At 41.1% G+C, this 14,190-nt stretch overlaps 1 protein-coding gene across 6 annotated transcripts in view; it reads right to left on the reverse strand.

Moving 5' to 3' along the window:
• Nucleotides 1-14,190, reverse strand: part of c4h4orf33 (chromosome 4 C4orf33 homolog) — a 50,972-nt gene that overhangs the window by 19,058 nt on the left and 17,724 nt on the right. For 3 of the 6 annotated variants that reach the window (XR_010017741.1, XR_010017742.1, XM_063046666.1), the window contains exons 1-3: nucleotides 6,149-6,272; nucleotides 5,284-5,464; nucleotides 23-83 (exon numbers count right to left, since the gene is read on the reverse strand). Coding sequence is in view for 4 of the 6 variants with exons in the window: in XM_063046666.1 (XP_062902736.1) it covers nucleotides 23-83; nucleotides 5,284-5,464; nucleotides 6,149-6,157 (251 nt within the window). In the remaining 2 variants the exon portion in view is untranslated. Of the gene's footprint in view, nucleotides 1-22; nucleotides 84-5,283; nucleotides 5,465-6,148; nucleotides 6,273-14,190 lie in introns of those variants that run through there. The other 3 variants (XM_063046670.1, XM_063046668.1, XM_063046669.1) reach the window with 1 other exon arrangement.

Genomic DNA, 14,190 nt, shown 5'->3' on the forward strand with positions numbered 1-14,190 from the left:
ACAGAAAAATATTGATACTCACGGACAGAGTTCCACTTCAAGATACAGTTCTTTGCAGCTATTCAAGAAAAATGCTTCCACAACTGTCAAACACAGAAAAATTTAAAAGCTAAGGCTGAAGAAAGCAATTTTCAAAACATTATATAACTGTTTATGTTACTGAATAAAGTTTTGACACCAGACCAGTATTAATATGCAGGAGAACGACAAGAATTCTGCAGATGCTGGAAATTCAAGCAACACACATAAAAGTTGCTGGTGAACGCAGCAGGCCAGGCAGCATCTATAGGAAGAGGTGCAGTCGACGTTTCAGGCCGAGACCCTTCGTCAGGACTAACTGAAGGAAGAGTGAGTAAGGGATTTGAAAGTTGGAGGGGGAGATCCAAAATGATAGGAGAAGACAGGAGGGGGAGGGATGGAGCCAAGAGCTGGACAGTTGATTGGCAAAAGGGATACGAGAGGATCATGGGACGGGAGGTCTGGGAAGAAAGACGGGGGGGGGGACCCAGAGGATGGGCAAGCGGTATATTCAGAGAGACAGAGGGAGAAAAAGGAGAGTGAGAGAAAGAATGTGTGTATAAAAATAAGTAACAGATGGGGTACGAGGGGGAGGGGGGGCATTAGCGGAAGTTAGAGAAGTCGATGTTCATGCCATCAGGTTGGAGGCTACCCAGACGGAAGATAAGGTGTTGTTCCTCCAACCTGAGTGTGGCTTCATCTTTTGTGGCCTACTCACAGGTGAAATGTCGCCAATATATAAGAGGCCGCTGGGGTGATGTACTGCATCCGGTGCTCCCGATGTGACCTTTTATATATTGGTGAGACCCGACGCAGACTGGGAGACCGCTTTGCTGAACATCTACGCTCTGTCCGCCAGAGAAAGCAGGATCTCCCAGTGGCCACACATTTTAATTCCACATCCCATTCCCATTCTGACATGTCTATCCACGGCCTCCTCTACTGTAAAGATGAAGCCACACTCAGGTTGGAGGAACAACACCTTATCTTCCATCTGGGTAGCCTCCAACCTGATGGCATGAACATCGACTTCTCTAACTTCTGCTAATGCCCCACCTCCCCCTCGTACCCCATCTGTTACTTATTTTTATACACACATTCTTTCTCTCACTCTCCTTTTTCTCCCTCTGTCCCTCTGAATATACCCCTTGCCCATCCTCTGGGTCCCCCCCCCACCTCCTTGTCTTTCTTCCCGGACCTCCTGTCCCATGATCCTCTCGTATCCCTTTTGCCTATCACCTGTCCAGCTCTTGGCTCCATCCCTCCCCCTCCTGTCTTCTCCTATCATTTTGGATCTCCCCCTCCCCCTCCAACTTTCAAATCCCTTACTCACTCTTCCTTCAGTTAGTCCTAACGAAGGGTCTCGGCCTGAAACGTCGACTGCACCTCTTCCTAGAGATGCTGCCTGGCCTGCTGCGTTCACCAGCAACTTTTATGTGTGTTGCTTAATATGCAGGAGGTTCAGCCAGCACCCAAGACCATAGTCTCCTCTAGCTTCAAGATTATAGACCAAGGTCCAAAATTTGCTTTAGTTCACGGAGCTCACGACTTAAACTTTTATCTGTCCCCTTCAACTCAAAATTTCTGCCAATAATAACAAGAATATGGGATCTAAATAAATATCAGGGATAATGAGGGTGAAAAATATGAACAAAAATAAATAAGATTAGAAAGTAATAACAAGACAGAAATAAATAAGGAACATTTTTTCTTTTAAATATAACATTTCTTAAACAAATAACAAATTGAACAGAATAGATTCCATGCTTGTTTACTCCCTGAGGTTGATTGATAGTGAATATCAATGAAGTTACTTTTTAAAATTAATAACTAAAACAGGTTGGCATAAATAATTAAACGTTATCATAGGGACATTGATAGAATGCAGTGCTGGGCTGAGAGCTCAATTTGTTGAAGTGTGAAGTGATACACTTTGGAAGGTCAAACTTGAAGGCAAAGTACAAGGTTAATGACGAGATTCGTCACAGTGTGGAGGATCAGAGGGATCGTGGGACCAAAGCCCAAAGCCTCTGAAAGCTGCCACGATTGCTCTGTGGATCTTCATTAATCAGGGATTGAGTTCAAGAGCCGCAAGGTAATGTTGCAGCTCTACAAAACTCTGGAGTATTGCGTTCAGTTGTGGCTTCCTCAAGGATGCGGAAGCCTTAGTGAGGGTACAAAGGAGATTTACCAGGATCACAAACAAGAGAAAATCTGCAGATGCTAGAAATCAAAGTAATACACACAAAATGCTTGAGGAACTCAGCAGGCCAGGCAGCATCTAAGGAAAAGAGTAAATAGCCGATATTTCAGGCTGAGACCCTTCATCAGGACTGGAAAAAAAGAGATGAGAAGTCAGAGTAAGAAGTTGAGGGGAGTGGAGGAAGAAGTACAAGCTAGTAGGTGATAGATGAAACTGAGGGCGGGGGAAGTAAAAAGCTAGGGAGACAATTGGTGAAAGAGATAAAAGGCTGGAGAAGGCGGAATCTCATAAGAGAGGACAGAAGGCCATGGAATACAAGTACCATACCTGCCCCTACATCTCCTCCCTTACTACCATTCACAGCCCCAAACAGTCCTTCCAGGTGGGATGGCACTTCACTTGTGAGTCTGTCAGAGTCATCTACTGTATTCGGTGCTCCCAGTGCGGCCTCTTGTATATCAGTGACACACAACGTAGACTGGGAGAACATTTTGCTGAGCACCTACGCTCCGTCCACCAGAAAAAGCAGGATCTCCCGCTGGCTACCCATTTCAATTCTACTTCCCATTCCGATACGTCAGTCCATGGCCTCCTCTACTGCCGCGATGAGGTCATATTCAGGTTGGAGAAACACCACTTTATATTCCATCTGTGTAGCCTCCAACCTGATATCATGAACATTGATTTCTCTAACTTCCAGCAATTACCCCATCTCCATCACCATTGCCCATTCCCACTTTCCTCTCTCACTTTATCTCCTTACCTGCCCATCGCCTCCCTCTGGTGCTCCTCCTGCTTCCCTTTCTTCAATGGCTTTCTGCCCTCACCTATCAGATTCTGCCTTCTCTAGCCCTTTATCTCTTTCATCAATCAACTTCCCAGCTCTTATCTTCACCCCTCACCTTCTCCCAGTTTCACCTATCAACTACGACCTTGTACTTCTTCCTCCGCTCCCCCCACCTTCTGACTCTGACTTCTCATCTCTTTTTCCTAGTCCCAATGAAGGATCTCAACCCGAAATGTTGACTGTTTACTCTTTTCCATCGATGTGGCCTGCAGAGTTCCTCCAGTATTTTGTGAGATTTACCAGGATGCTGTCTGAATTAGAAAACATGACATAAGGAAAAGTTAAGCAAGCTAGGACTTTTCTCTTTGGAGCGAAGGAGGATGAGAGGTACCTTGGATTGAGTTGTATAAGATGATAAGAGACACAAATAAAGTGGGCAGGCAGTGCCTTTTTCCCAGGGTGGCAATGGCTAACATGAGAGAACATATGTTAAGGTGATTGGAAGGAAGTATCAGGAAAATGTCAGTGGCAGATTTTTTTAAAAGAGTGGTACGGAATGCATGGAATGCACTGCTGGTATTGGTGATAAAGGCAGAAACATTAGCAACATTTAAGGAGCTCTTAGATGGGCACATGGATGAAAGAAAAATGGAGTGCTCTGTAGGAGGGAAGGGTTAGATTGATCTTGGATTAGGTTAAAAGGTCAGCACAACATCATGGGCTAAACAGACTGTACTGTGCTGTACTATTCCAAGTTCTCCATTCTAACTCTACCAGAATCTGGCAGAGAACCCTGATAATGATGCTCATAAATGATAGTGCCATTTGCATCTAAAAATATTCTTCAGAAAATGTGCCTCACTGAATTATTATGTTTGATTGCCTTAATCGCAAATTCAGACATTTTGATAAAAGTTTATTGTGCATGTAAATTTGGAGGAATAAACAGACTTATTACCACATTTAATGTAAACTTGCCAAAGACAACAGTGTTGCTTCTAGGAAGTATTTCCATCAATAATTCTACAATATGAATTAGAACTTTAGGTCTCTACAGCATTCTGTTCCATCTTATGATACTATTTACCAATGCCAGAGGTTTCTGCAGAATTATCTGCAGCAATAAGCTTAAAAATATATTTTTATGATTACCAATTCCAAGTTCAATGGTAAGTAATGAGTTCCATATGCAATGGATTTCTAACAACAAACAAGGAAAAATCTACTGATGCTGGAAATCCAAGCAACATGCACAAAATGCGGGCGCAACTCAGCAGGCCAGGCAGCGTCGACTGAAAAGAGTACAGTTGATGTTTCGGGCATCGATTTCTCTCACTTACGGTAATGCCCCCCATGCCCCCTGCTTCACCATTTCCCATTCCCTTTTCCCTCTCTCACCTTATCTCCTTGCCAGCCCCATCGCCTCCCTCTGGTGCTCCTCCCCCCTTTTCTTTCTTCCATGGCCTTCTGTCTCTCTCACCAACCAACTTTCAGCTCTTTACCTCATCTCTTCCCCTCCAGATTTTTCCTATCACCTTGTGGTTCTCTCTCCTCACCCCCGACGTTTTAAATCTACTCCACAGCTTTTTTTCTCCAGTCCTGCTGAAGGGTTTCGGCCCGAAACATCGACTGTACTCTTTTCCATAGATGTGGCATACTGCCAGTTGACTTCCAGTACGTTCCTAGCTTGCTTGCTTGCTTGTTTGTTTGTTTGTTTATTTGTTTGTTTGTTTATTTAATTAAAGATACAGCCAAAAAGATACGACCAATTAATCTACCTGTTGCATCTTTTTGCATGGACTGTGGAAGGAAACTGGAGTATCCAGAGAAAACCCACAGATTCCATAGGAGGACGTACAGAGACGCTTTACCGAGCCCGCCAGGATTGAGCTCCAAACTCCGACGCCCTGAATGGTAACGGCGTTGCACTAACCACTATGCTACCGCAGCATCAGTACTGTAGAGCACACTCTTGCTAATCTAATTTGGAATGTGCAACTACAAACACAGTAGCTTATCTGCTATTCTCCAGAGTCACGAGATCAACAGCAGTGCATACTGACACAGTGTTCAGTATCTGATCTTATTTTGTCTCTTAACAACATAAGGATAATAAAACTACTTATTTGAAAATAAAAACTGAAAAAGTTGTAATGGAAAAAATTAAAAATAGAACTAAAATTTGGTGCAAAAATAGTTAGCATTTCCTGATCAAAAAAAGGCTGATACTTGGTTTTCATATATAAAATTTTGGTAAAACTGGTGCTTGCTCTACCTTCATAATCCCACAACTGATTGTAAGGTTTTCCTCTTGGACCGGCTGGGGATGGAGGATCATTGAAGAAAGGGGCATCTACCACCATTAGTATTCCTTCATCATCTGGCTTGAGTGACAGAGCAACTCCCTTGTGAGAGACTGGTGAACTATCCCATGTTTTTGTAATTGTAAACTCCATCTGGATAACAGTATAATAAACAAAAAAGGATAGTTTTAGATAATTATGTACTGCAGTATAATTAGCAAATATTAATGTTATGAATAACTTACACAATTTCATCATAGGATGTGGCACAGTGTGAAAAATAATAATCGATAAACCGAATTGGAGCATTCCATCTAGTGATTTAGTCAAGGACAACGATCACATAATCATTAAAACACAAGTAAAAATCTCAGTAATAATGGAAAAGAAAGATGGTTAATTGTTAATTAACAAAATATAGTTAATTTTTAAAAGGCTTGTTAAGTGATTGGTTTGAATTGCACTTTAAAACAAAAACTGAATATGAATAATTTACACATTCTTGAATTCAATTTAGTAAAATGTATCATCATTGTGTCTCGGATGACTTGTTAAAAATTATTGAAAATATTCCTTATTTTTAATAGTTTTTGAATACTTTTCAATGTCCGTCACATATGATATACTTGTCTTCATTGGACAGGGGATTAAGAATGAATCAATAAGCCCTGTTACAGCCATATAAAACTTCAGTTAGGTTAGACTCAAAGTATTGTGTGCAATTCTAGTCACCCCATTATGAGAAGGATATGGAAGCTTTGGAAAAACTGCTGAAGAGATTTTCAAGGATGCTCCCTTGAGCTACAAGAAGAGACTGGACAACTTAGGTTGACCTACCTGGTGCATTGGAGGCTGAGGAGATACCTAACAGAAGTTTGTAAAATTATTAGAGGCATAGGTAGACGCTCAGAATCTTTTTCGCTGGGTCGAAATATCAAGTAGTAGAGAAGATCCAGTTAAGGTAACTGAGGGAAAGTTTAAAGGATATGTGCAGAGCAAGTTGATTTTACTAAGAGAGCAGTGTGTGACTGTAATGGGTTGGGGGAGGAGTGGTGGCAGCAGATACGTTAGTGGTGTTTAAGACATATGACTATGCAGGAAATGCCTAAATACGGTATAGATCTTGTCCAGCCAGAAGTAGCTCACCATGCCATTATGTCGAATGACATTATGGGTTGAAGGGCCTGTTCCTGTGCTATACTGCCCTATGTTCAATAATATCAGTTTTTTAAATATGTGATATAAACCTGGGATGGTAAACATTGCATCAATAGAAATTAGTTTTAAGTATTTTGGTAACATGTTGAGTCTAAGAATGTAGAAGGGGTATTGTTGCTTCTTTGTGATGACATTTATGTGCTGGTCCCAGGATAGATCCTCTGATATGTTTACACCAATGAATTTATAGCTATTGATCCTCCCCCCTGCCATTCTCTATTGCAGACTGACGAATGGACCACCTTCCTCCTGTAGTCGATAATCAGCTCCTTGGCTTTGCTGATGTTGAGTGAGAGTTGTTGTGGCACCACTAATCAAGATTTTCAATCTCCATCCTATATGCCAATTCCTTACCGCTTTTGATTCAGCCAACAACAGTAGTATTGTCAACAAACTTAAATATGCATTGGAGCCACACAATCAAAAGTACAATGTGAAAGTAAAATCTGTTCAGCCAGTGCAGAGCACAGGTCAAATGTAAATACTGTGTGAAAGCATATTATCACGGGAATAAGACTGTCACGCTTATTATTTTTTAGCTTTCTACTAAATCCAGTTTTGGGATAGTGCAGGGGAATTTGGTAGTCTTGACCCAGGACTTAGCTGGCCAAAAATGTCAAAATCATAAATCTTTGAAGAATGCTGAACTGGAAACAGCAATCACTCAGAATGAGAATCAGGTTTAACATTAGCAGTATATGTTGTTGAATTTGTTGCTCTGCAGCAGCAGTACATCAGCTTGATGTACTTCAGTATTATTATTACTCAGATCAGGCATCATTCTTAAATAGATATCAGTTAGTATTTCACGTAGAAAACCATACATTACAAAGGGCAAGAGTTACATAGGCTGAAGACTGTGACATCACAAAACTAAGTTATTAATTATTTTTTAATTTATCATTCATAGTATCTGCTCTGTGCAACGACAAATGATAATACTTGGCATTTGAATGTTTCTGAAAACAGCTCAAGAATATGTAACCATACCTCCCAGTCTACTTAACTATTAGAATTTTTAAATGCCTTTGTATAAACTAAATGCCAGTTTGATAATTTTTATTATCTTTCAAAGACTTAAAGTAAGTTAATAATGGTCCAAACTCTCTTAAAATCAGCAAACCCTAACATGAGGCTTAATTTGTTAATCACATCCATTCAATAACCCCCTTTGCCCTCCTGATACCCCATACAATATTCTCCAGTCAATTTGGCATTTGTAGGCTAATTAGGCAAAACTTCCCTCTGACAAACTTCATGAAAGTCTATAGTCAGGCCACAGCCTCCTGGTGTGACTCAGTTATATCACGTTTCTGAATTTCAGCAAAATCACAAAGTTGTAGCTTCATGGGGGAATGAAAATAATGCTGACATTTTCATAACCATTATTATTATCCTGGAAAGAAAAATAGGGCTATTATCTTTAACCCTGGTCTCTGAGCCATAAAAGTTGGCAACTGAACATGAAGCAAAGAACCACAAGCCCAAACTCTCAGTTTAAATTACAATTATCTGTTTCAACTGAATTCATCTGAGATAATCCACGAATACAATAGGTAGCTAAAATTACTTTATATTGACTAATTCTGAATTACGAGCCTGAGGAGCAATTTGCTTCCATTTTCTTTAAAATATTAAATGGTATATAGCAGATTAGTCTGCTATATTAATCTGTGACAAGCCAAATATGGCTTTCAATTGTGCAGAGAAATACCATGAACAGCTGAAACAATGAATTAAACCTGATTCTAATTCCTATAAATATCCTCACCAATTAAAGCACCTATGTTTAAAGTTCAAGGTTCAAAATAAAATTTATTATCAGAGTACACTAGACAATGGGGTGACCCGTCGGGGCACCCTTTGAGAGAAGGGTAGTGCAGTCTGATATGACCAGAATGAACATTACATTTTCCTGAATGCTACTGGTATCGCTTCGCTTTGGAAACGAAAGTAGAAAACCTCACGTTATTAAAGAAGAACAACGCGTAACAAAGGAAATATAGCTGCTCCTCATTTAACGAAGGACACTTTTGATGGCATCATTTCTGGTTTATCTGCCACCCTTGTGCCTCTCGTTGTTATCCTGGAGATGTGCAGCCCTCTTATCCCCCGTCACTTCAGCTCTTCTGCTGTTTGTTGTTTGTCGCTGATCCTGGAGAAGTGCATGCCTCTCCTCCTCTGTCTCTTCTTTGCTCATCTTTTTGGTTCTGACTCTTTGATCCTGGAGTCGTGCGACCCTGGCCTCATCCGATTCTTGTTCTCTCTCTCTCTCCTTGCCACTTCCCGATGACGTTTGGCATCATCCCTTGACCATAATGACCCCCTCCCCTTTCCACACAGCATAATTAGGCTGACCATTTTTTTTTACCCTAATGCAGGATAGAAGATACGAAGCACTAACACCAAAGGATGCTGATTATTCTTGATGATGTGGTTGGTGGTCTCCTAAATGGAAGTGATATAGTCACCGCTGTCCTTTGACTGTAGCAAAGGGTTTCATGGGTGCCTCGAAGTACCTCATTACAATAAGATTTAATTATCTCTTATTGGTGGGAGGTAGTTAGATCTGTCCCAATCCTGCACATGCTGATGATGATTAGCAGAATGTGACCCCTCGAAATCCCTCCCCCTCCCTTCCCCCATCCCAGTTTCACTCTGCCCCCTTCCTCAGCTGCCTAATACCTCCCTCATGGTTCTGCCTCCTTCTACTACCCATTGTGCTTTCCCCTATTCCTTCTTCACCTTTCCTGTCTATCCCCTCCCTACTTCCCCTCCCCCACCCCTTTATCTTTCCCCTTACTGGTTTTTCACCAGGAACCTACCAGCCTTCTCCTTCCCACCCTCCCCCCACCTTCTTTATAAGGCCTCTGCCCCCTCCCTCTTCAGTCCTGACGAAGGGTTCCGGCCCGAAACGTTGACTGTTCTTTTCCACGGATGTTGCCCTCCCTGCTGAGTTCCTCCAGCATGTTGTGAGTGTTGCTTTGACCCCAGCATCTGCAGAGTATTTTGTGTCCTCAAAATAGAGCTGCCCTGCCCTTTTGCTCCGGTAGGTGTCACTGCTGAGGCTGGCCATGCGCATGCACTGGGCTGTCGCATCCCGATTTCCATGATGGCCGATTGGATCTCGGGTGAAAGGCAGCCTGTTGAGTTTTGGTGAATGAGCAATTTCATATGAATATATAACCCTGAACTTTGCCTACATTCTGTAAGTTAGCGCATTTTAATTCGATGTAGCCAAAAAAGTGCCGCTGTAATGCAACATTTGCGCTGATTGGAGATCACAAACAGACAGACAGAGCATGAGAGTTTTAGTAGTATATAGATACATGTCACCACGTACAACCCTGCGATTCTTTTTCTGCGAGCATACCTAGCAAATCTATAGAACAGTAACTGTAAACTGTAAATAGCAGGAACTGTAAACTGTAAACAATCTGTGCAAATGCAGATATAATTAAATAGCAATAAATAACGAGCACCAAGTAACAATATAACAGAGTACTTAAATGAGTGTAGCTATCCCGTTTTGTTCAAGAGTCTGATGGTAACTGTTCTTGAACCTGGTGGTGCTGTACCTTCTACCTGATGACAGCAGCGAGGAAAGAGCATGGCCTGAATGTGTTCAATGGGTGGGAAGGTTTTACCCATGATGTACTGGGCCAAATCCACTATCTTTTGTAGGATTTTTCACCAAAGGCATTGATGTTTCCATGTCAGGCCATAATGCAGCCAGTCAGCCCACTTTCCACCACACATCTATAGAAGTTTGCCAAGGTTTTTGATGACATGCCGGACCTCTGCAGGAAGTAGAGGTGTTGTCATGCTTTCTTGGCAATAATATTTATATGATGGGTCCAGGACAGGTCCTCTGAGATAGTGATATCCAGGAATTTAAAGTTACTGACCCTCTCCACCTCTGATCCTCCAATGATTACTGACTCATTGTCTTCCTTTTCCTGAAGTCTACAATCAGTTCTTTGGTCTTATTGACATTGAGTGTGAGGTTGTTGTTATTACACCACTTGGCCAAGTTTTCAATCTCTCTCCTGTATGCTGACTCATCACCTCCTTTGTTATGGCCCTCAACAGTAGTGTCATCAGCAAACTTCTATGTGGTGTTGGAGCCGTGCTTAGCCACACAGTCATAGGTGCGAGCAAAAAGAGCAGGAGTCTTAGTACACATCCCTGCGGTTCTCCTGTTGTGATGCTGTTGTGTGCTGGGGCAGCAGGCTGAGGATGGCAGACACCAACAGAATCAACAAACTCATTCGTAAGGCCAGTGATGTTGTGGGGATGGAACTGGACTCTCTCACGGTGGTGTCTGAAAAGAGGATGCCGTCCAAGTTGCATGCCATCTTGGACAATGTCTCCCATCCACTACATAATGTACTGGTTGGGCACAGGAGTACATTCAGCCAGAGACTCATTCCACCGAGATGCAACACAGAGCGTCATAGGAAGTCATTCCTGCCTGTGGCCATCAAACTTTACAACTCCTCCCTTGGAGGGTCAGACACCCTGAGCCAATAGGCTGGTCCTGGACTTATTTCCTGGCATAATTTACATATTACTATTTAACTATTTATGGTTTTATTACTATTTAATTATTTATGGTGCAACTGTAATGAAAACCAATTTCCCCCGGGATCAATAAGGTATGACTATGACTATGATTATGACTATGGAGATTGTGAAGGAGATGTTTTTGCCAATCGAACTGACTAGGGTCTACAAGTGAGGAAATCCAGGATCCATTTGCACAGTGGAGTATTGAGGCCCAGGTCTTGGTGTTTACACTGGTAGTTACTAATACCATCCAGAAATGAAGAAGCAAAGTCAATTGGCATTAAGGTCTACATCAACTGCAAGTTACAGTATTTAAAATGCTCATTAAATCTGTTAAAAACAAGTGTGCTTCTCACAGGTATTTACCCAGCTAAAGGTGAACTAAATCCAAAAACAAGCAAAGCAAATACTACCATAGTAATGTGAGAGTACTTCTTGAGTACTTAAGACCTCTAATCATCTCTAAATAGCACAGGATTACAATTGGAATAAATTTAAATACAGCTGCAAAGCAGGGAGAAATTGGAATCAACTAGTCAAAAGGTCAGGCTAAAAAAATATTTGTACTGGTCATTGCAACCAGCAGGAAAATCACATTTATACTGACATTCCCACTCTAAGCAGTGTGGACTATATGGGAGAGGAAGTAATTTTGCTATGACTTTCAACTAAGAAGCCTTTCAATTTCTCAGATAGTTCCATTGATACCAGCATTTCTAAGAAAATAGGTGAGTGACACAGTCCAATCAATTGATCCAAAGTAATACCGTGTCCACAGGATTAATTTAAAGCATTAATAACAGGTCCAGAATTGAATCTAAAGTTGACCTCCATTCAGTAAGGTAATTACTAGCCAGATCTTTGGCTTTGTTCTTTTTTATCTGGTCCATCTAACCATCAATTCCAAATAAAAAGGAAAAAAGATGGGGGAAGGGGAGGAAGCCCTATTTCTCTGTAGTCTAAAAATCTCTCTCAGCCTCAAATACTCAGTAACTGCAGCTCACCGGGATAGAGAATTCCAAATATTCACAGCTGACTGGGAAAAAATATTCTTCACCTCTGCCCTAAGTGGTCAACCCTATATCCTCAAACTCAGCTTCCCACACACAGAGAAACATCCTCATGGCATCCACCATCAGAATCATTTGTGCCTCACTGATGGCTGGAAATGCTTCAGATATTGGAACAATGAGAGATAATGCAGCAGTCATTCAAGATCAGAATCAGAATCAGGTTTATTATCACTGACATATGTTATGAAATTTGTTCTGGCAAGATGGCAGCATGGTCAATTGCAGCAGCTTCTGCGGCGCCAGCCAAAGGCGTTATTGTCCTTTATAAGCATTTTTTTTATGATCACAAGACCCTGCTGGACATTAAGAACTTAAAGTACTGCAGGTCTACCTCATCAGTGAGTTGCGTAATGGCAAAGAAACTGAAGGGTCTGGACTTGGTGTGGATTGTGCTGCTGCCTACATCAAAGGTGTTGGTGTGCAAAGGCAGTGTGCAGTTTAACAGCAAGTAATCATCTCAATCACTTTCCTTGTGATCACAACACCCTGTTGGACATTGTTAATATAGAATGTTGCAATACCTATTCAATGATTTATTGTTTGACAGCGGGACAGCTGTATGACCTTGGCCGTAGCAAGGACTTGGCTTCAAACTGCAGTGTCACTTGCTTATAGCCGTCCAGGAGAGAGCTGTTGGAATCAGTATGCTCCACTGAAGGACGCTGAGTGCAGCGCCCAAGCTGGAGTCGGTGCTGCCACCCAGTGTTCACTCAGCAAAAGGCAAGTTGTATTGCATTCGACTGCAGACTGTTGTAACATTCATGGGATTCAGGGTCTTGGACTATATTTTTTTTGTGTGACTGTAATTTATTGATATCTTATATGTGCCATACGTGACTGTTGGTACTGTGTTTTGCACATTCACCCCGGAGTAAATACTTATTGGTTTGGCTGTATTCATGGGTATTCATGTATGGCTAAATGACAATTAAACTTGAACTTTGAACTTTGTTCTGTGGCAGCAATGAGGGAATACGGTATGATATAGAAATGGGGTAAATGAGGTCAAAACAAGAATGAGCTTGAGAATCTGAATTCAGCTATTCATCTGTACTTTGTTTGGTAATTTACATAATTTAGTTCCAACATCATGCTTTGTTCTGAACTGGTTTATGCCCTAGAATTATGATGAGTTTATTGTTCCTATGGTGAAAATAGATAGAAACATAGAAAACCTACAGCACAATACAGGCCCTTTGGCCCACAAAGCTGTGCCGAACATGTCCTTATCTTAGATATTGGAAATATGAAATTCACTTGCGATTTGAATAATCCTTTCATGCAGCAGGGTAGCTGTGTTTATAGCTCTACATAAAGAGCAGAATCATGTTCCACTGCCTTCTACCTGCACTCAGACCTGGATTTAATTGAAGACCATATTTGATACTTTTAATAGGGCACAATGCAAGTAGATTCAAATATTTAATCCTGGCCTGTTAAAATTCAGCCATTGGATGGTGTATATTTTTAATTGTAATTTTACACATTAAACTTAATTTTTTGCTGTGATCAAAATCTAAAAATGTAAAATTCACAAAATGAATATACCACATCATCATTTTATTGTTTCTCAATTATCGAATACAAAATAAACTTTGTGGTTGTAATGACTGGTCACTTAACTAAGAGAGCACCAAGAAAAAGCAACCATGAATAACACTTCATAAACTGCAAAAGAACAGTCCAATTGGTCCCTCTCCTTTGCTCATTTCCATATGCATTCATTTTTTCACCTTCAAGAGCTAATCCAAAACTTCAATAAATACAGGTCGACCTTCATTAATCCGGCACCATTGGGACCTGAGGAGTGCCGGATTATCCAAGGAACCGGATTACAGAAGTCAGAATAGTGAAGGTCAACTGTAGTAACTTTATGTAACTAAATTTCCTATTAATCAAAAAAAGCAGTGCAACTATCATTAATTTCACCCTTACACTGCATTAGAAAATGATGTGAAAGACTTCATACATTGATCTGTTTACACATTTTATCTCCTGTCTAGTAAATTCTAGTAGATA

This window comes from Mobula hypostoma, chromosome 4 (genome assembly GCF_963921235.1).
Source record: "Mobula hypostoma chromosome 4, sMobHyp1.1, whole genome shotgun sequence".
Taxonomy (NCBI): Eukaryota; Metazoa; Chordata; class Chondrichthyes; order Myliobatiformes; family Myliobatidae; genus Mobula; species Mobula hypostoma.